Source organism: Mus musculus, chromosome 5, assembly GCF_000001635.26.
Source record: "Mus musculus strain C57BL/6J chromosome 5, GRCm38.p6 C57BL/6J".
Taxonomy (NCBI): domain Eukaryota; kingdom Metazoa; phylum Chordata; class Mammalia; order Rodentia; family Muridae; genus Mus; species Mus musculus.
The window spans coordinates 142,606,827-142,629,196 of record NC_000071.6 but is presented as its reverse complement, the minus strand read 5'-3'; the positions used below and the strand labels follow the sequence as shown (position 1 = coordinate 142,629,196).

Here is a 22,370-nt window from a genome sequence, read left to right as displayed (position 1 = left end):
ACGGTCCTTGGGACAGGATTCTACTTTAAATGTATTGGTCCGTGCAACAGTCTATGGGAAGCACCTTTCTCTCCTTCCCGCTGCTTCCCTTCTTTCCTTTCTCTTCTTCCCTTCAAGGAGATAGAAATGTTCTGGTGGCGAAGGTCCTGGAGAAGAGAGAGACTTGTTCTGTGCTGTTAGAACTGAACCTCTAGGCAAGAGGCTGGTAGTTCCCAAGAGCAGTGTGCTGTCCTTGAGGACAGTTAAGCGGGGAGCAAAGTCGAACTTTGTTAGTACAGCCAGAGGGGCAAAGATGGCAAAGTTGTTGAGGAAAAGATGGCGCACACTTTCCCACCCTTCCTGTTTCGTGTTTTTGTTTTGTTTGTTGTCTTTGGATCGGGGCTCATCTATCTTAGGCTAGCTTTGGACTCTGTAGCTGAGGTTGACCTTGAATTCCCGGTCTTCCTGCCTTTACCTCTTAAAAGATTATGGAGCTGCACCACCACGCTTGTTTAAAGTAGCCTTTAAAATGGTTTGCTTTAGCCTTTGGAGACCTTGGCTCTTCTGGAACTCACCATCTTAATCTTCAATGCATAGAAATATACTGCCCTCGGCCATCTGCCCTCCGTCCTCTGCCCTCTGGTGCTGGAATTAAATGTGCTACGATTCCCAGCTTTTCTTTTTTTTTTTTTTAATGAATTCTTTAAGAATTTCATGCAAAGCATTTTGATCATATTCAACCTCACCACCACCCAGATCCACTCTTCTTCCCTACCCACCCAACTTTATGTCTTTTTTTTTTTCAGTCTTTCTTTTTTAAACCCACCAATTCCATTTTGTGTTGCCTATATAGTTTTGGATATGGTCTTCCACTGGAAGACCTATCGGAGATCATACATACCCTTGAAGGAAATTGATTCCCCGTTCCCAGCAGCTACCAGTTAACAACAGCTTAGCTAGGTGTGAGGCTTCATGCCCATCTCTCTTATACATACATCTTGCCTGGCTTAGCTTGCACAGGTCTGGTATATTCCACTGTGAGTTCATGTGTGTAGCTGCCCTGCTAGTCCAGAAAACACCATTTCCTTGACAGTATCCAGTGCCTCTGGCTCTTATAGTCTTTCAGACTCTTCTACAGTGGTCCTTGATCACTGGGAGGAGGGGTGTGGTATCTGTGGCTCACTTTTGGCTAGTTGTGGGCCTCTGTGTCAATAACCATCTTCTGCAAATAGAAGCTTTTCTGATGAGAGCTGAGAGATGCATTTCTCTATGGATGTAACAATAAGGGGTCACTTAAATACTATGTCTATTCAGCAGACTAGTGGTGGTAGGGCCTCCCCTAAGGTCTGTGTCCCACCTGCCCACAGGTTCTCGGCCTTGACAATGGTTCTGGATATGGGTTTCATTTTGTGGACCAGGCCTTAAATCCAATTACTATTATTGGCACAAGGAAAGACTTTCTGAACAGGACCCCAGTAACTTAGGCATTAAGACTAACAATTAATAAACGGAATCTCAGGAGACTAACAAACTTCTTTACCACAAGGACATCATCATTTGAGTGAAGAGGAAGCCTTCAGAACTGGTAAACAACGTTTAGAAGCTATACACCTGGCAGAGGGTTACTATCAAGAATATACAAAGACTGAAGAAAAAATATCAGGAAATAACCCAATTTAAAAATGGGGCATGGAGATCCAAGTGCTGGTGCATGGGTTTAATCCCAGCACTCAGAAGGCAGAGGCAGGAGGATCTCTGAGTTAGAGGCCAGCCTGGTCTACAGAGTGAGTTCCAGGACAGCCAGGGCTACACAGAGAAACCTTATCTTGAAAAAAAATCACCCCCCTCCCTAATGGGACATAGACCTGAACATGAAGTCCCTAAAAGATGAAGCAGAACCAGTCAGGAAACATTCTTTTAAAAGTTCAACATCCTTAGCCATCAGGGAAATGCAAATTAAAGCTTTGAGATTTTCCTTTTACCCTCAGTCAGAACTGAGGCTAAGATTTTCCCCCACACGGATGTGGGGGGAAAGGCACATTTACTTGCTGCTGGTGGGAGTTGCCAATGGCACAACCACCGTGAAAATCAGCATGAGGTTTCCTCAAAAAGCTGGAAATAGATCAACTCCATACCTCACCTCTCCCACTCCTGAGCATGCACCCCAGGACCAGCTCTCACTACAGAGATCCCCACTCATCTGTGTCCGATGCTGTTCTATTCCTAATAGACAGGAAGAGAAACTGCCTAGATGCCCATCAGCTAAAGAACGGATAATGAGAATGTGGTGTGTTTACACAATGGATCGTAATCAACTGGTAAGAAAAAGTGAAATGTGGCTCACAGGTCAATGGATGGAGCCAGAAATAATCATTCGAAAGGAAGTCACCCAGACCCCAAAGACAAACACCCCAGGTTTTCTCCCATTTGTGGATGTTAGCTTAGAGTCTCTAGGCGTGTGTATTTCATTTGGAATACCCACAGAAGTTAAGAGATTAGGAAGGGCCCATTGGGTGGGAGCTTTCATGGAAGGGGAGATCAAATGTAGTGGTATAAAGAGGTAAAGGGGAATAACGGAGCAGGAAGGGTTAACTGGGCGGGGGTGGGCATTTGGCATAGAGGAGGGGATACGGGGAAGGTCAACTAGTGCTAAAGATTTTAGGAAAAGCCATATGGCAACTTGTTACTGTAGAAGCTTCCCATATTACACAGATATGCACATAGAAGAAGAGTTCAGTGGAGTTACCCTCTTAACAGGACAACAAAGCCCTACTAGACACCGCAGGCTAATAAATAAAGAGCCTCATGCTGTGAATGAGTCATCTCTTTCAGAGGCATTGGACAGTGAGGTCAAAAGTGTGGCAGGCTACCCTCCAGAATTTGATAGTAATATGCTTTTGCTGGAGATGCCATGTACTCAAGTCTCAGAACGTGGGGGAATCCAGGTATTGACCTGGAAGTCTCCTCCCTTCTGGCTACTCATAGAGCGTCCTTCCAGCCTTCACACAGCTAGAAGAGCCTCTGCCCATTCCCTAAGTGGGTAAGCAGTCGCTGGTCTTCCCCAGCTGGGAACCATATGTCTTACATGACCACTGGAGCAACACTGGCACGAACGCTGAGGAAGTGGCCAAGATGGCCTTGTTGATAAAAGGACTTAATTCTCCTGTCTAACACAGCACCTAACTGGAAATTATTTTGAGCAGGCTTAACTAACGTGGGGGCAATGACTTACCTAGGGTGGCTGGGGATAACAAACTCACAGAGGCATGAACACGAAAACCTGGAGCTGTGTGGTCAGGGCTCTGATGGAGAAGCCGCAGTACCCAGGAAGCTCAGCGTCTTTGTTACACAGATGGACGTGAGCAACCATCCTCCCTTCCCAGTGTCTCAAGTGGGGCCGGGTTGTAGGCATGCACCACTTGCTTAGACATATTTTATTTCAATTAAACAAGCCATATCCTTTTTTATTTTGAGACAGTTACTTATTTATGCTGCCCAGACTGTGTAAATAAGGCTGGCCTCGAACCCTCAGAGATGTGCCCGCTTCTCTGTCTGGGATGCTGGGATTTAAAGGCATCACACATGGTTGTTGTTTATTTTGAAAAAAGACTTCAATTATTGCCTTGTTGCCTCCAATTCACTATGTAGATAAAAGTGACTTTGAATTCCTCACCGTCTTACCTTGACTGGACTGGGATTACAGGTGTGTACCTCTACGCCCAGTTTTATGAGTTTATATTGTGCTGGGAACCAAACTCCTGACACTAAGCAAGCTAGCCAGGGCAGACACTCCAGCTGAGCCGCTATTTCAGGTCTCCAGGGTTTTCTTTGATGATGCAATTGAAAAGTCAACTGTTTTTAAAAAGTTTTATGTTCTAAGTGGGTTCCCCCTCCTTTTTTCTCTCTCTCTTTCTTCTTCTTTTGGTTGTTAAAGGCAGGGATCTTGCTTTATATCCCCGGCTATGCTTGATTTCCTGATGTATGTGCTTCAGCCTCCTGAGCTCTGGAATTATAGACATGCACCACCACACCCGGTTAATGAGGCGGTGGGAATGAAAGCCAGGCTCCATATATGTTAAGCAATTGCTCCCCCGAGCCCTGTTTATTGTTGCTTTCTTTGTTCTTTGAGACAGGGTTTCTCTGGGTAGCCCTGGCTGTCCTGGAACTAGCTCTGTAAGACCAGGCTGGCCTTGAACTCATAGAGGTCTGCCTGCCTCTGCAGTGATCAAAGGCATATGCCACCACCACCTGGTTTAAGGTCTCACCATTTTTAAACCTGGCTGTCATCTGGGTGTGGTGCTCCACCTCTAATCCAAGTAGTCATAGGTCTGAGGCAGGAGGATGCACAACTTTGAGCTCAGCCTGGCCTACATGAGATCCTATCTCAACACACCAGTGGAAGACCCTGGTTTGAAACAAACCAACAAGCAAGTTTAGAGAGGTGAACAGGAGAGATTCAAGGCTAGCCTGAGGCACCTCAGAACCTGTTTCACAGCAAAACAGTAACAAAATTCTGGCTTCTTAGCACATTTTTTTGATTGATTGATTGATTGATTGATTGATTTAATGTATGTGAGTACACTGTCACTGTCCTTCAGACACTCCAGAAGACAGCATGAGATCCCCATTACAGATGGTTGTGGGCCACCATGGGGGTTGCTGGGAATTGAACTCAGGACCTCTGGAAGAGCAGTCAGTGCTCTTAACCACTGAGCCATCTCTCCAGCCCAGGGCTCTCAGATTTAGTCAAAGGTATTTGGGTGTTTGTTTGTTTGTTTGTTTGTTGTTGTTTGTTTTGTGTTTTTGGCTTTTTTGAGACAGGGTTTCTCTGTGTAGCCCTGGCTGACCTGGAACTTGCTCTGTGGACTAGGCTGGCCCTCAAACTCTGCCTGCTTCTGTCTTCTGAGTGCTGAGATTAAAGGTGTGTACCACCACCCCGGCATAGTCAAAGCCTTTAACAAGGATCTGTTTCGATGATCTAGTGCCCTGGGTCTGGGCAAGCATGGGAGCATGGCCAGGTACACCCATGGCTTATCTGCTCCTGCGTGGGTATGGCCAATTGTGAGTGCATAGCTCTCCAGTCCTCTGCATGCTCACTGACCGAGAAGAACTTCCCTTGGCTTACTGCTCTCCAGTGAAGTTAACTTCTGGTCTAAGATAAAGTCAATCCCTCTGGGCCAAGCCAGGGAGCACTTATCATTAAGGTTGGCCTCTTCCCCGGCAAAGCCTAGGGACATTGCATCCTGGCAGGGAATGGGGACTCACTTTTCTTGCTTGCTCTACAAATGAGCCCTGCGTGTGAGTGGAGGCTACTGCTCTTTTTGAATATGTTTTGTTTTCTATGTAACTATGTATATATCTATCAATTTATTTATCTATCTATTTATTTGTCTGCTATCTATCTATCATCTATCTATCATCTATTATCTATCTCTATCCACCTACATATCTACCTATATCAATCAATCAATCTATATCTATCATTTATCTTTCTGCCATCTATCAATCATCTGCCTATCATGTATCTTTCTATCTACCTACCTTCCTTCCTTCCTTCCCTCCTTCCCTCCCTCCCTCTCTCCCTTCCTCCCTTCCTTCCCTCCCTCCCTCCCTCCCTCCCTCCCTCCCTCCCTCTATGATGTCTGTGGAGGTCAGAGAATGTCCTTTAGGAGTCAGTTCTCTACTTCCATTGTTGGTTCTCAGATCACCAGGTTTGTAGGGCAAGCACTTTTATCCACAGTTATTCTCTGGCCTGCCCTTTCTTTCCTTTCTCTTCTTGAGTCAGGGTCTCATGCAGCCCAGGCTGGGTTTCTAAACATCCTCTGTAGGTGATGATGACCATGAATTTTTTTTTTTGAAAAATACTATTTTATGTGTATGAGTGTTTTCTCTGCATGTATATCCACCACGTGTGCAGTCCCGTCGGAAGACAGAAGAGGGCATCAGCTCCCCGGAGGCTGGAGTGACGAACTGTGTGAGTGGTGGCCATGTGGTATGGGGACTGAAACTCCAGTTATCTGTAAGAGCAGCAAATGCTCTTCATCCCTGAGCCAACGCTCAAGCTCTGTGACCTCAAACTCCTGATTCTCCTACCTGTGTCTCTAAAGTGCTGGGGTTGCAGGTGTACGCCATGTACTCCGAGCTGAACCTTGAACTTGCTTTACCCTACAGACTGGCCTTGAAGTCAGCATCCTCCTGACTCAGTCTCTGGAATCCTGGAATTAAAAATGTTTGCCTTAAGAAAAATATAAACAAACAAACAAACAAACAAACAAATAAATCGACCACTCTGGAGTGTGAGGAGGGAAGTGGCATGTCAGTCTTCGGTGAGAGGCTCTGAGCTCGAAGTCGCCCGGGGCCAAGGGACTTGCGATGGGCCGTGAGGATGGCGCCCTCCACCACAATCACTAGGCCGGTAAAGAGCAAGGCACCTTCCTTAAGCAGAAGAAGCCGCACCTAGGTCTGGGGAGGTGCTGCGACCTCCTGATCCATTTGAATTGCCTACTTTTTGTTCAGCGATTGGCAGAAGAGTCCAGGACAAATGCTTGTGAAAGTAAATCTCGTATTTACCACGTACTGGCTGCAGCAAAGGTAATTCTGAAGAAGAGCAAAGGTTAGGTGTCAACATGTGCTTAAGCATAATATGATGTGTTAATTTAAGTCGTAACATCATAAAAACACTTTGTATGTATCAATTTATATTGTGTTTTATTAAAACATTGAGGAATTATGCTTTATTCATTAAAAAAAAGAAAGAAAGAAAATGTTTGCCACTACATCTTGCTTGGCCTTGACCTTCTGATCTTCCTCCCTCCACCTCTGGGAGAACAGATGTGTGGCTGCCTGCCTGGTTTATTGGGCTCTGGGGAGGGAACTCAGGGCCTCCTGCATACTGGGCAAACACTCTACAAGGAACCTTTCCTGCCACTTTATAATGAACACATTCTTTTTGCCTATTGCCTGCTATTCCACTACACAGACATGCCCCTATGGTTAAAACAGCATTGGGGGTGGGGTCAGGAGAAGATAAGCTTCTATAATGTTCAGTTCAGGCAACATCACGCCTCTTCTCTACTGATTCCTAAGGAGGGGGTGAGTCTTGTGGCTTTAAATGCCATCTCAGAGCAACATTAGCTTTCAGCGAAGATTCCAGGGGTGAGGGTGGGGGTGGGGGCACTGCAGATGTGGCTCTGGCTCTGGGACTAAGAACACAGCTGCTCTCACATAGGACCTGAGTTCCATTCCCAGCACCCAGGTCACACAGCTCACAGCCATCTATAACTTAAGCTCCAGGTGATCACCTCCTTGCACTCATGTGCACATAACCACTGATGCAGACACACACAGAGACACACACACACACACACACACACACACACACACACACACACACAAGTGAAGGTACTGAGGGGCTGCCACATGATTTTGGCTCCCACCTTCTTTCCTTCTGACCATTTGACTCCCTTGAGCTGCAGATGTTCCAGCCAATTGATCACTTGACCAGAGTTCCACCTGGAGCTCTCCCAAATTCAAAAACCCCAAGCCAACCTCCTGATGTGGCTTACCCTGTATGGGAGCTTGCCACCGGAGCCTGGAGGCCTAAGTTTGATCCTTTGAACCTGTGTAAAGGTGGCAGGAGGGAACTGATGCCTCAAAATTGTCCTTTGACCTTCAGAGGTGTGCTGTGGCACATGTTACCCTGCCCCACACACACACACACACACACACACACATGAGTGCACAAGAGTCGGGTCAGCAAGAAGTCTTGCTTAGAAGCCTCCCCTGGTTCATTTCCCAGTATTCACATGGTAGAGGAAGGGAACAAACAACAGCAAATTGCCTTCTGACATCCACATGATTGAGGCTAGCCTGGTCTACAGAGTGAATTCCAGGAGAGCCAGGGTTACATAGAGAAACCCTGTCTCAAAAAAACAAAACAAAACAAAGCAAAACAAAGCAAAAATCAAACCAAACCAAACCAAACACACACACACACACACAAAACAAAACCCAAAGTAGGCATTTGGATTCCTCCACACCTCCCCAGGCCTTTGCCATCCTTTGATGTACCTCCTTCTCCTCCACTTCCTTCCCTCCCTTTCCCTTCCGCTATGTCGCTCAGGCTGGCTTCGAACTCCTGACACATGCATGTGGAAATGCAATGAGCACAGGTAAGTAGTCCTTTTCCCAACGCTGGCTCTTGTGGTTTCCAGTGTGACAGGCCTACCCACAGGCAGGCGGAGGAACAGGAAAGCTTTGGGGAGAAGGCGAGGACTCAGGTGAGCATTGACTGGGGGCTGCCAGCACAGGGAAGCTGGAAGTGTCTTACTAGGCTCAGGGCATCTTAAAGTGGGCATCGTGATGCCCACCTGCAACCCCAGTCCTCAGGAAGTCAAGGCAGATGGAACATCACAAGTTTGAGGCGTGATTTCTTAGGCTACATAGACTCCTTCCTCCACTGAAAAAAGTGTGTGTGTGTGTGGTGGTGGTGGGGCTGATGATTTAATTCAGTGGTAAAGTGCTAGTCTAGCTGTGTGAAGCCCTGGGTTTGATTTGTAGCGTTTAAATTCATTTTTAAAATGGAAACAGATCCCAGGTGGCAGTGTGCTAGCCTAGCATGCACAAAGCCCTGGGTTCAATCCCCATGTGAACTGGGGTTGACAGTGCAGGCCTATAATCCTAGCACTTGGGAGGGGGAAGACAAGGAAGTCATTAACAGGGAGCTCCAGTTGGAGGGGGGGCTGAGACCATCTTAATAAAGGAACAATATAATTGTTGTATGACATGATAATTAAAATGAATTAATATTATGTATTTTGATGGATACTTCCTAACAGTGACAGTCCTGTAGATGCTCTAAATCAACGTCTCTCAACCTTCCTAATGCTGCGACCCTTTATTACATCTCCTCATATTGTGGTGACCCCCAACCACAAAATTATTTTCGTGATTACTTCATAACTGTGATTTTTGCTACTATTATGAATCGTATTGTAAATATCTGGTATGTGATTCCTGTGTAAGGGTTGTGGCCCACAGGTTGAGAACTGCAGCTCTAAATAAACCCTACACCTCCTTCTCTATCTGTAATCACCTTGATGGGACTTTACTGCCAGCCACCAGAGGGCACCATGGGCCAGGATATTGCTGAACTGTGGCTTCTCTTCTAGGGTAGGGTAGGGGTTTGTCCTAGACTGGGTGGGGCTCAAGCCCCCCACTCAGCACTCGCGCTCGCGCACACACACACACACACACACACACACACACACACTCACACACATACACACTCAGGAGCTCTAAGGAAGGGTAGATATCAGATCTCATGGTCAGTTCCCAGAATTTTAAGAACAGAACATTTTTAAAAAGATTTATTTATTTTATTTGCCTGAATGTGTGTATGTGTGCACCACATATGTGGCTGGTGCTCTTTGAGGTCAGAAGAGAGTGTTGGATCCCTTGGAACAGGAGTTATGGGTGTTTGTGAGCCAACATGTGGGTGCTGGGAAACCAACTCAGCAGTGGAAGAGCAGCCGGTGGGTGCCCTTGAGAGCGGAGCCATGGTGATGCAGGCAGGCCCAGAACCACAGCTAAGGCAGAAGGCAGAGGCAGGAGAGTTCCAAGTTCCAGACCTGCTGGGGCTGCAAAGTCAGTGCAAGGTCAGTGTGAGCAACGTAGTGAGACCCTGACTCAAAATCAAATAGACGCCCCTCCCCCTTCAAAATAAGAGAAGCAAGAGGAGGGGAGGGGAGGGGAGGAGAGGGAAAGCAGAGAAAGGAGGGGGAAGGAGGGGAAGGGAGGGGAGGGGGAATTACAGGTATGCCTGGCACGGTGGCTCAAGGCTATAATCCCAGCACTTGGGCAGCTGAGGCAGGAGAATTTCCAATTCAAGGCTAGCCTGGGCCACATAGCAACATTTTATTTTAGAAAAAGAAAGATGGGGGTGGTGGTGGCTGGAGAGATGGCTCATTGATTGAGAGCACTGGCTACTTTCCCAAAGGACCCAGGTTCAATTCCCAGAACCCACATGGCAGTTCACAACTGTCTGTGGTTCCAGTTTCGGGAAATCTAACACCCTCAGACAGACATACTTACAGGGAAAAGACCAGTGCACATAAAATAAAAAAATAAATAAGTCATCTTTTAAAAAAGAGAGAAGCCTGCAGCTTGGTTAGTAGAGTGCTTGTCTAGCATCCATGAAGCCAGGCAAAACTGAGTGATGATGATATATACCTGTCATTCCAATACTTTAGAGGTGGAAACCTTAGCTTTAAGAGTTCAAGATCATTCTCGGCTACATAGGGAGTTAGAGGCCAGCCTGGGCAGCAGGAGACCCTGTCTCAAAAGACAATATCAGATCAGGACTGGCTGAGAGGAAGGCAGCTGCCATCAAGCTTGGTGACAAGTTGTGCCTCCAGGACCCACACTGTGGGAGAAGATAACAGATGCCTACAAGTTGTCTTCCAACCCCCAACGCCTTCACGAATAACCAAACATAATACAAATTAAAACAAAACGAAACAAATCCCTGTTTCCTGGCAGCATCCAGATCCTAGGCGCTGCTAAAAACTAGCCCACCCCAGTGCGAATCCAGAGACTGTGTCTTCTCATCCCATCCTAGGGCCCTCAGACTCCAAGAACTCATAGTCTGATTCATAGTAGAGGCCTGTGTTGCTGGCCTTTGTTGGTGAGGAGGATGGAGTAGAGCGTGGAGGCTCAGTGCTGGTCAGAAGGAAGTATAGAAGGGGATGGTGGCTTCAAACCTTGAGGCTTTGTAGAGTTTAGTGCTGGGCCTTGAAGAAGAAACAGAAGTCTTCCAGAAGGGGATGAGGCAGCAGGGGAGGTGAGAGGGAAGTGATTTATTTGGTGTTATCTGGACTGTACCAACTATGCAGGAGGATGAGTTAATGGGGATGTATAGAGGGACCAGCTCTAGGCTCTGGCTTTGCTGGAACCCTGAAACAACACAGGGTAGCATGAAAAGGCGCCAATGGAACAGCATTTAGCCCTCCACTGTCTTAGACACTAAGCATGGGTCTTGACTTTGATTTACCAATTTCTTCCAATTTGAAGCATTCTCTCCCAGGAAAAAAGGGAGACGTTTTAAGATTCAGAAAGCAAACAACTTACAAATCTCAGGAAGTTCCTGAAATTACAAGGATTCACAAAACCCCTGTCCAAGGTTATAGAAGTAGTTATGATGGACTGGGGAGAGGAAGCTAACCTGCTTGTATTTTGTCCTGAGAGCTTCATGGATGCAGATTTTATGAGTCCTTGCCCATGGTGGATTAGGGTAGGCTTCTCAGGGGTTCGCATAGCTTTGAGAGGCTCTGTTCCTCCAAGTAGCTCCCCACCCACACTCCTGCTAGTAACCCCCATGAAACTCACTGGTTCATCAAGTTGGACTTTGATAGAGTTATTGCTTTAGTCTGTCACTGATTTCCTATGTGGGGGCAAATAGGTGTTTATTCTTGTCGCCCCATAAAAAGTTGACACAATAGGACTCTGCCTAAGGAAACTTCTGGAGGGATCTCCTTTCATTCTCCTGTCTCCAGCACTTTCTCATCAGACCTGACATTTTGAAGAACCCCAAATAAATAAATAGTCAACTATGCCCCCTGAGAGAAGAAGCCTTAGAGCTCACTGGGAGCAACCCTTCCCACCTCCAGGACAGTATGACATAGTGAACCCAAATAAACCAGGGCATACTGTATTCTAGAGTGTCATGAAATGGAAGGACTAACTGCTACCTACTCTTTGGATGGGTCACAAGGACATCACATTGTAGAGACGTGATCCCAAGCCAGGGTGACAGCACCTTTTAATCATGCCAGGACTTGGGAGGTTGAGTCTAGAGGATCACCGAAACATCAAGGCCAGCCTGAGCTATATAGTGAATTCAAGGCCATCATGGCCTGCATAGTGAGATCCTGTTCCCAGAAAAAAACAAGGGGCCAGCAAGAAGGATCAGCGGGTAAAGGGGCTTGCCACCAAACCCAACAGCAATGTGAGTTTGATCTCTGCAACCCACGTGGTGGGGTGAGAGAACTGACTCCTGAACCTTGTCCTCTGGTCTCTATACTCCTTCCATCACTCGTACATGCTAGTGTATTACACACACACACACACACACACACACACACACACACACACAGAATAAATACATAGAAAACCAGATAGAACCCCTCCAGTACAGGCATGATTCCACTCCTATGGAGTCCTATAAGACATAAAACTAGAGTTGGATGTGGTACCTGGTGCCTGTAACCCAACCCTTAAGAGGCCGAGACAGGAGGATCACTGATGTTAGTTTGAGGGAAACTTGAGGGGCTGTGTAGAAAGTTCCAGGTAGCCTTCACTCTGCAAGACACTTTCAAACAGGGCAGATTACACTTCCAGCATGGCTTGGTCCTGGCAGAAAAGATACACAAACAGACAGACAGACAGACAGACAGACAGACAGACACAGATAAACTGGGATCAGGTGAGCTGTACTTGCTCTGATCAGTCTGGTACCTCACAGTGTTTGCTATGTCCAGCCCAGGGAAAGCGGTTTGAGAGTCAGAACGGGAGGTATCTGTCTGTAGCTAAGTCTCGGGTTGCAGTCATCCTGGAGAAACTTCAGCCCTCAGAGCAGAAGGGAGGCTTTGCTTGCCAGTTCTCATGGGTCTGAGGCATTTGTCCTTGTCTGTAATACACATTGACTCGGGGACTCATTGTTCCTCATACATTCCCTCACGGCTCCGGCTCCCATGGCAAATAAATCAACAAGTAAAATATCAGAGTGAAGGGTCCACAAGAGACCACCAGCCAGTGATGACTTCTTTACCTCTCCTCCCCAGCCAGCTGCCACCTTTCCTTCTGAGTCCTCTTTCCTGTCTCTCACCAGTTGCCTTTCCCACTTCCTCCCCTCCACCCCTGGTGACTTATCTCTCCCACTGTCTGTCCCTCTTGAATACTCTCCCCCTCTGACCACTCAGCCCACCAGCTCCCATCCTGTTTCTGTCTGTTTCCTCATCTTGCCTCTCCCTGATCTGACAAGCTTTCTACAGAAGTAGGCAGACAAGTCAGCCTTTCTTCCTTCCTTCCTTCCTTCCTTCCTTCCTTCCTTCCTTCCTTCCCTCCTTCCTTCCACCCCTCCCTCCCTCCTTCTTTCCTCTTATCTCTTGCCACCCAGGCTAACCCCCCCAACCCCCCCAAAGCCATTGATGGAACCCCAGGCAGACTCCCATGAGTTCTCTTTCCATCTTAGCCTCTGTCTCAGCTTCTACCAGGTCACTGGCCACATCCTGAGATGACCTGAGACTCTCTCTGAAAGGTTGCCAGAGAAAGCTCAATCAAGGCTGGAAAAGAATCGTTTGTGCCCTCCTCTCAGGAACAACAGCCTTGGCTACTGATAAGCCTTTAGCAGACAAGCAGAAGTTCCTGCAGCCTTTTGTAACTGTTTCCTTGACCCCACAGAGCCTCCTCCCAGGCCTTTCCCTCTGAGCACTTTTTTCTTCTTTGAAAACAATGTAGCGCACAAGTTAGCCTTAAACCTACCTGTAGCATCCACGCTGGCCTTGAACTCCGCATCCTCCTGCCTCTGCTTCCCAAGCGCTAGCATTTCAGAGGTGTGTTGTCAGATTTGGTTAACCTATTCCTCGCTTTTAAAATGTCCAGAACTAGCTGGGCATGGTAGTTCGTATCTGTAATCCCAGCAGTCCAGAGGACAAGGCAGAGAGAGTTCAAGTACAGGGGTAGTCTGGGCTGCATAGTAAGACTGTCTCAGGAAAAAGGGCTGGAGGAGGAGGAGGTCGGTGGTAGGATGCTAACATTGGACGTTTAAGGCCCTGGTTTCACTCTTAGCTCTGCAAAAATAAAGGCCTGGGGAAATGGCTCAGTCCACAAAGTGCTTGCTGCACAGGCATGAGGATTGGAGCTTTATCCTCTAAGACACATGTAACCAAAGAAGGGGGTGGTGGCCGGCACTTCTAACACTAGCTCTAGGGAGGCAGAGACAGGAGGATACCTGGACTTCTTGGTCGGTCAGACTAGCTGAATTGCCAAGTTCCATAATATCCATGCTAGTGAGAAATTCTACCGCAAAAGCCAAGATAGTACAAGACGGCTTCGTGAGTACTTACTGCCAAGGTTAGTGATCTGAGTCTGAGCCCCGGAACCCACATCGTGGAAGGAGGGAACCAACGCTCACGGGTTGTTCTCTGCCCTCTACACCTGGGCTCTGGCATGCTTTCCTCTCCCCAGAATACATTACTAAATGTAATAAAAGGAGAACTGCAGTGTTTGGATTCTAAGCATGATTCTGACACTGATCTATGGCTTCCACAAGTACAGGCATGAACACACACACACACACACACACACACACAGAGAGAGAGAGAGAAAGAGAGAGAGAGAGAAAGAGAGAGAGAGAGAGAGCGCTACCTAGATACCTTTGTGCAAGCCCACAATGAGTTCAGTTCTCACTGGACTTCACCCAGTGCAGTACTTGCTCCTGATAAAAATCTCTGCTGACCACACCAGATTTGTTTATCTTGGCTGCTCCCTCCCCCTCCTCAGACTTAGTGTGTGCCTCTAGGTGGTAGCTCCCACCAGCTCTGTCTCTCTGATCTACCCGTGGGTCCCACATAAAAGAAACAGTGCCCAGATGGGGACCTTGCCCAAATAGGGAGGCTGAGGCACCGAAAGAGGAGTCTAGAGTCTGCAGGGAGGTCAGCAGGGGGTGGAGGTGGAGAATGGCTCTCCTTCTATGAGGCTGAGTTTATCTTTTGATTCTATGACAATCATAGAAATTATGCAGAAAGTAATGTCTATAGACAAGCAGACAAGTACTTGAGGGGTTGTTAGAGCCCCTACCTAGAATCCTCCAGTGAGGGGTTGGGGTGTGGCTCAGTGGTAGAGCCCCTGCCTAGAATCCTCCAGTGAGGGGCTGGGGGCGTGGCTCAGTGGTAGAGCCCCTGCCTAGAATCCCCCAGTGAGGGGCTGGGGGCGTGGCTCAGTGGTAGAGCCCCTGTCTAGAATCCCCCAGTGAGGGGCTGGGGGTGTGGCTCAGTGGTAGAGCCCCTGCCTAGAATTACCCAGTGAGGGGCTGGCGATACCTATCATAACCTTACATGGAAGGTTGGATTGGAAGCCTAAAACAGTCAGAGGGAAATCAATGTCTATTGAAGGGTGCAAGTGGCTTTAGGTCAACGAGAGCTGGCAAAGTAGAGAAGGAAGTTCCAGTGTCGCCGACCTCATAGAACCTGGTTTCCTGGGGACACCTATCATAACCTTACATGGAAGGTTGGATTGGAAGGTGTGGGCATGCAACACAGAGTTTTCTGTATGCTAGTGAGGACTGTGCCATGCAGCCACACCACCAGCCCAGCAACAAGCTTTGCCTAACAATATATGCTATAACTGGGACAGTTTAAAACTGGTTGTTCCTTTTTAATCAGTAAATTTAAGAGTCTGTCACTTATGTGGCTCTTTTCTAGCATTGTAAAAAAGTGTTTACTTCTTTGTTTATAGCGTTGTTTGGGATGGAAACAGGGCTTCAAGTATGCTCCATACCGGCTCTACCACTGAGCCATGCCCCAGCCCCTCCCTGGGAGATTCTAGGCAAGGGCTCTACCACTGAGCCATGCCCCAGCCCCTCCCTGGGGAATTCTAGACAGGGGCTCTACCACTGAGCCACGCCCCCAGCCCCTCCCTGGGGGATTCTAGGCAGGGGCTCTACCTCTGAGCCACGCCCCAACCCCTCACTGGGGGATTCTAGGCAGGGGCTCTACCACTGAGCCACGCCCCCAGCCTCTCACTGAGGGATTCTAGGCAGGGGCTCTACCACTGAAGCAGAATTCCTTTTGCAGTGCTCCAGCCTCCGTTTGTCAGAAAGTGTTTGTGTGGTATATGTAAGTCCTGGGTTCAATCCCTAACACTATGAAAGTATAAAAAAGAAAAGAAAGAAGGAGGAAAGGGAGGGAGGGAGGGAGGGAGGGAGGGAGGGAGGGAGGGAGGGAGGGAGGGAGGGAGGGAGGGAGGGAGAGAGGAGGGAGGTGGTGTGGCAAGGAACTATGAAGGTGTAGATTGGGTGGCCAAGGGTCCCTATGATGTATACAGGACAGACCTGTGGTCCTCAGGCTTCCCTCCTTGCTGCTGACCACCCCACCAGCCACCTCCTCCCCCTTCTCCCTCAAACATAGCCCAACCCCCACTCAGGAGCAAGAGTCAGGCCCTTTGTTGCCATAACAACCACATCCCAGCAGTAAAAATAGTAACTTATTTTTTATTCAACTTCTTTAGCTGATGGAGGTGGAAATATCCGTTTCTAGACTGAACGTTTTATTCCAGGGGTCTCCCAGTGGTCGCCACAGGCTCATTGTCAAGACCTGCTTAAAAGTGGATAGCAGTGAAGTGGGCAAACAGCTTAGGCCAAGGAGGAGGGCATAGCCTTGGAGAGGTCTGATTCAGGCCCCCTAGGAACTGTGGCTACCAGTGACCACTTGGGATCTTACTTGGACTCCGTGGGAAGAAAGGTGATCAAGAAAGGGTCAGGCCATGTCAGGAGAGACCTGAGTTGAGGTTGAGAGCTGGGGCAGACATTGCTGGGAGACAGACAGTAGGATTTAATGCATCTGATAGAGAGGCTTGGACCTGTGGGTTAGTGTGCGACGTGGGGCTTAACTCTCTCTGCTTCTATTTGGTTTTTGTCTCCTGGAGGTCAGGGGAAGTTAGTAATGTTTCTACTAATGTATTTGACAGTGAGCTCAGGGTGCAGAGACTGAGATTCAAGCGCAGATAGCCTGTGCCCATGCGCCATATCCTTCAGGAATGTTTTTGGTCCCCCTGAATTCCAGTGTCTTCTACTCATACCATACTATTTTGGTCACATAAGCCTGGCTCACTCTGTTCTGTGTGTGTATCCACCCTTGTCCACATAGGTCAAGATTGGATCTTTTTTTTTTTCTGTTGCTTTCCATCTTTTTTTTAAAAAAGGTTTATTATTTTTATTTTATGCTATGAGTGTTTTCCCTGCATGTACGTATGTGCACTGCAGGCATGTCTAGTGTCCACAGAGGCTGGAAGAGGGAACCAGATCCCCTTAACTGGAGCTAAGGGTGGTTTTTAGCTACCATGTGGGTGCTAGGAACCAAACCTGGGCCCTCTGCAAGAACAGCAGGTGCTCTTAATCATGGCGCTATCTCCAGTCCACGACCTAATTCTTGGGTCAAGGTTTCTCATCCAGTCGGAGCTTCCCAGCTGGGTGAGGCTGGCTGGCCAGAAGTTCCCTAAACCAAATGTCCCTGTGTCTCTAGAACTGGGGTTATAGAGTCATGCCACTGTACCCAGATTATATGTGAGTACTGGGGACTTGAACTCAAGTCCTCCTGCTTGCATGGCAAGAATGTTGTGCATTAAGTTGTCTCACCAACCCCCCCCCCCATGCTGGGTTTCCCCTCCTGCTCCTTCTCCTCCTCCACCACCACCTTCTCCTCTTTCCTCGCCCTCACCCCCCCCCTCCTCTGTTGTCATCTTCTTACTTTGTGGCTCGGGTTACTCTCGAACACAAGATCCTCTTGGTTCAGCCTTCTGAATTCTGGAATTACAGGTTTTAACCACTACATCTAGCTTTGTCAATTTTACCATGAGTTGCAAACAAACATGTGTCCCCAACTCAATTAGGATATATAAATATACATAATATAAATAATAGTCTTCTAGCCATTCCTTCTGCCTCTTTTTCTCTTTCTTTTCTTTTTCTTTTTTATCCCCCCCTCCTCCACCCCAGTTTTAAGACAGGGTTTTTTTGTGTAGCCCTAGTTGATCTTGAACTCATTCTGTAGATCAGGCTGGCTTTGAACTCAGAGCTCTGTCTGTTTCTTCCTCCCAAGTGTTGGGATTAAAGATGTGCACCACCACTACTTGGCCTTCTGCATCATTTTTAAAATTAGTTTTTAAAGTTAGCATAAAGAGTAATTAGTTTAATTGTGACATTTTTGTTAATTTTTTTTCACTCCTATATATTGGGAACTGAATTCAGGGGCTCACACACGCTAAGTAGACTTTCTACTGGTAAGCCACACCCTAGCCTCTCACTGGGGGATTCTAGGCAGGGGCTCTACCACTGAGCCACACCCCCAGCCCCTCACTGGGGGATTCTAGGCAGGGGCTCTACTACTGAGCCACACCCCAGCCCCTCACTGGGGGATTCTAGGGAGGGGCTCTACCACTGAGCCACGGTCCCAGCCCCTCACTAGGGGATTCTAGGCAGTGATCTACTGGGAGTAATATGCCCTGCTCTCTTTTGATTTCTTCATTGAGATAAGATCTTGCTAAATTGTCCTGGCTTTCTTTGTATCCCATGTGGTGGGATGAGCATGTTAGATGTCTTGAATTTCTAAGCCAGCAACTGAGGCTGGTCAGTCTTACATGTAAGCACCCAGGGTCCTCCTTTTTGCCTCTTCCTTCAGCATCTTCATCCTCCCCACCCCTCCCCCAGGTACTGCCACTCCTGCCATGATCTCCTCGCTCTGCACCATCTCCCTGTAGCCCTCTGGCTTTGCCCACGCCCGGCCCAGCAGAGGAAGGCAGAGGTGGACCAGGCAGTCTTCTGTCAGTCTGCTTCTTCTTTCTGCTCCCTTGACCCAGAAGGTGTGGGTGTTCTTTTCTCAGCATTCCAAACAAGAACTAGAGCAAGGCCACTTAGGAGGCCTTGTTCCCAGCCACTTGGGAGGCCGAAGATAGGAGGATCACAAGTTCACTGTCAGCCTGGGCTACAGAGTGGGTTCAAGGCCAGCTTGAGTAAGTTTGCCTGGCTATCTGAAAAAAAAAAAAAAAAAAGTGAAAGGGGACCAGAGATGTAATCTAATCATGGAGTGTCCATCTAGCATGTGCTGGAGCCTGAATTCAACCTGTAGCACTGGGTAAAAATAAGCAAATTGAGACGATCAGGGGGCTATGGACTTAGGAAGGGGGAAGCCATGGTGGAGGAGGAGAGGACTTGTCGTCAATTTGGGGACCCATCTGGTCACCTTGCATACATGGTCAAGAAGCAGAGAGATGCTGGGCCGGGGTGATGCACACCTTTAATCCCAGCATTGAGGCAGAGGTAAGTGGATCTCTGAGTTCAAGGGCAGCCTGGTCTACAGAGTGGTAGCCAGGGCGACCCAGAGAAACCCTATCTCTAAAAACAAAACCGCCACCACCAACAACAAAAAGAATCTAGGAGACAGGAACTCTGGCATTAAGTTCACAATATTTCTTTTATTCAAGGCCAGCCCCCAGCCCAGGATCAAGGTCCAGCTCACATTTAGGGGTGGCCTTCCTTCCCTTACCCAACCAATAAGATCCCTCACAGACATGCCCAGAGGTTGTATCTTTGGTGATTCTAGATCCTGCCAAGTGGAAAGTCAACAATAGTAGCTGTCATGAACACCAAAGACCATCTTGCCCCTGCAGCTCCCTCAAGGGGTGTTCAAAATGTTCAGAGACAGATTGGGTTCCCACGTCCTCCAAAGATGTCACGCCCCCCCCTAAAGCAGAAAGCTGAATCTGGTGGCTGGTGAGCCAGCTCAACAGGTAAAGATGCTTGTCTTCAAGCCGGAAGACCTGAGTTTTGTCCCTAAGTTGTCCATGGTGTAGGAACAAAGCTAACTCCTGCAAGTTGCCTTCTGCCCTCTACACGCATGATAAATACGTAACTGCAGGCGGCTGGAGAGCTTGCTCAGCGGTTGAGTGCTTCCTGTGCATACAGAGGATTGGAGTTCGAATCCCAACACCCGCTTCGGTTGCCTCACAACTGCCCCTAACTCCCGCTCCTGGGGATCCCAGACTTCTTATCTCCACACACTTGCACTCACATATGCACATAGCCCCACCCCCACCCTGCGCACATATACACACATAAATTAAAAATAAATGCTTTAAAATATTAAAATGCAATAAAGTAATAATAAAAAGAAAACTGGAGTTTGAAGACATGAGGATAGACTTGGGGCTGTAGATTCTGAACATGATGGAATGTCCCCATCTTGGTACTGGGATGTGGATGTGAATGGGGATTGGGGCAGGGGGCAGGGGGGAGGGGAGCAGCGGCGAAGGTGGAATGGGAGGGGGTGGAGCAAGATGGTTCCTAGAGACACAGAGTCCTGGATGGTAGGGTGGATTCAGGGCTAAGAGCCTGCAATAAGTAAACTGAGGGTGCCACCTAGTTCGGTCCCCAGGCGTCCCCTGTGGCTTTGCAGTGCTGCCCGGATGGCAAGCCGTAACAGAGGCAGTTCAGTCTAGTCCAAGCTGTCTTCTGCTGGCTAGAACAGCAATGGGGTGGAGGGGACCCGGGGAGAAGCTAGCAGGAGGGAGGGGGCCTCCCAGCCGGGCGATTGGCAGCGTGCGCCCAAGTCCCCCCCATATCCCGCCCCCGCCCCGCCCCCGCCACCATCTGCTCGGGATTTGCGATCCGGGAGACTCCAGGCTCAGGGGCTCGGGGCTCCGGAGGCAACTGATCGGGTCTGTTCAAGGCCCTGGAGCAGCCCGAGGATCTGACACCTTTCCAACCTGCTGCGCCTCCCGAAGCGGCTCCTGGTGTTCCCGCGTCCCAGCCCTGGTCTGGGCGCTGATGGAACCGCGGCGATGTTCACTCTGGCCAGGCTGCTGGATTTCCAGAAAACCAAATATGCAAGGTGAGTAGCGGGTCAGGGGGTGATAGACAGGGGCCAGGACACCAAGATCCTTCTTTCCTTTCCCCACTGTCTGGAGAACTGGGCTCGATGCACAGACCCCGTTGCCTGGGGCTAGAACAACCCAGCTTCTTCATAACGGAGTGGTAATTGTCACCCCGCTTTTGCGCTCAGCGCAGCGGATTCTCCGAGTTTCCTTTTTCCCCTGGGCGAGGTGCTTCTTCGGTCCAAAGCTCAGTTTCCACATTTGCGACCCGGTGAACTCTGAGAGTCTCCACCATTCGGAACCACGGAGGATTATATGAGATGATCCTTAGAAAGCAAATCTAAGGGTGGGGGAACTGCTCCATCCCTGTGGAGCTCTCTGGGGTCCTCCCTGAACCCAGATTTCTTTTCTTTTCTTTCTTTTATTTTATTTATTTATTTTTTGAGTCAGGTCTCACTATAGTAGTCCTGGCTGGCTTGGACCCTCCTTTGTAGACCAAGCTGTCCTTTGACCTCACAGAGCTCTGTCTAGCTCGGGAACACTGGTCCTTCTTTTCCTGTTTTCGAGACAGTCTTGCTACATACCCTAGGCTGGCCTTGATCTCACTATGTAGCCCAGGCTTGTCTTGAACTTAATTCTTCAGCCTTAGCCCCCCTGGATGCTGAAATTAGGGCTGGGACTCACAAGAGTATATTTTAGTTAACATTTTGTATACCTGATTCCCATCTGAACACGTTAGTTGTGAGTTATTTTGCATTGTGTTTTTTTAATACGAAGTTTTCATTATCTGGTGTGCATTTTGATTTGATTTGGTTGTCTTGAACGAGTATCATTATTATTACTATTATTTTTATTGCATGTGGGGTTGTGTACCCCACACATATATGGAGGTCAGACAATGTTGTGGAGTTGAATCTTTCCTTCCCACTATCTATGAATTCCAGAGATTGAACCCTGGTCTCCAGGCTTTTGTGGCAAACTCCGTGACTTGCTGAGCCATCTTGTCATGCCTTTCCTAGTCCTTTTTTTAATTTTATTTTTAAAAAATGTCTCATTCTATAGCCTAGTAGCCCAGGCTTCTCTGAAACACACTATGTGGCCCAGGTCAGCCTTACACGGACAGCAGTCCTTTGGCCTCAGCCTCCTGAAGGCTGGGATTACAAGTGTGGGCTGGTATGCCTGGCTGCTCATGGAGATGTGATTGCCTCTGTGGCGGATGGAGAGATAGGCCTTTGAGAAAAGACCCGGTCGTAGGAGATAGAACTGTTTCACTTGAGTAAATGGTGAGCCTCCAGGCTCACCATTTCTCTGCACACTTGCAGATTTACTGCCCCAGAACTGAAGCCAGCAATAGACTTGGATGTTCCAGTCTCCAGAGCCTCTGTTCTGTGGATCCTAAGCTGGTCCCTAACTCACAGCTGGGGATGGTCTCAAATTCCCGATCTAAGTGCTGGGTTAGGTTTATGGATGCAATGCTGGGGACTGAACCCAGTGCCTTGTGCATGGTAGACGAGTCTACTGAGCTACTTCCCCGGCCCACAAACTTCTAATTCTTTCAGCTAGCATGTCTCGGGTGTTCTGTTCCGGCAACGGAAAGCAGATATAGGGCTGGAAAAAGAGCCCAGCTGGTAGGGTGTTTACCACTCAATAATGAGAGCCTGAATTTGAACCCCAATGCTCAAGATAGAAAGCCAGATGTGGTGGCATCCTTGTGATCCTAGTGCCCTGGAGGAGGAGACAAGCAATGC

The 22,370-nt window shown here is 48.3% G+C and overlaps 1 protein-coding gene and 1 pseudogene across 2 annotated transcripts in view; both read left to right on the top strand.

The window, feature by feature from the left end:
- Positions 1-5,592: 5,592 nt before the first annotated feature.
- Positions 5,593-6,737, top strand: Gm31274 (annotated as a pseudogene).
- Positions 6,738-20,260: 13,523 nt separating this feature from the next.
- Mmd2 (monocyte to macrophage differentiation-associated 2) overlaps positions 20,261-22,370 on the top strand; it is a 45,457-nt gene continuing 43,347 nt past the window's right edge. Inside the window, exon 1 of one of the 2 annotated variants that reach the window (XM_006504753.4) lies at positions 20,261-20,639. Coding sequence is in view for 1 of the 2 variants with exons in the window: in NM_175217.6 (NP_780426.1) it covers positions 20,590-20,639 (50 nt within the window). In the remaining variant the exon portion in view is untranslated. The remainder of the gene's footprint in view (positions 20,640-22,370) is intronic. The other variant, NM_175217.6, reaches the window with a different exon arrangement.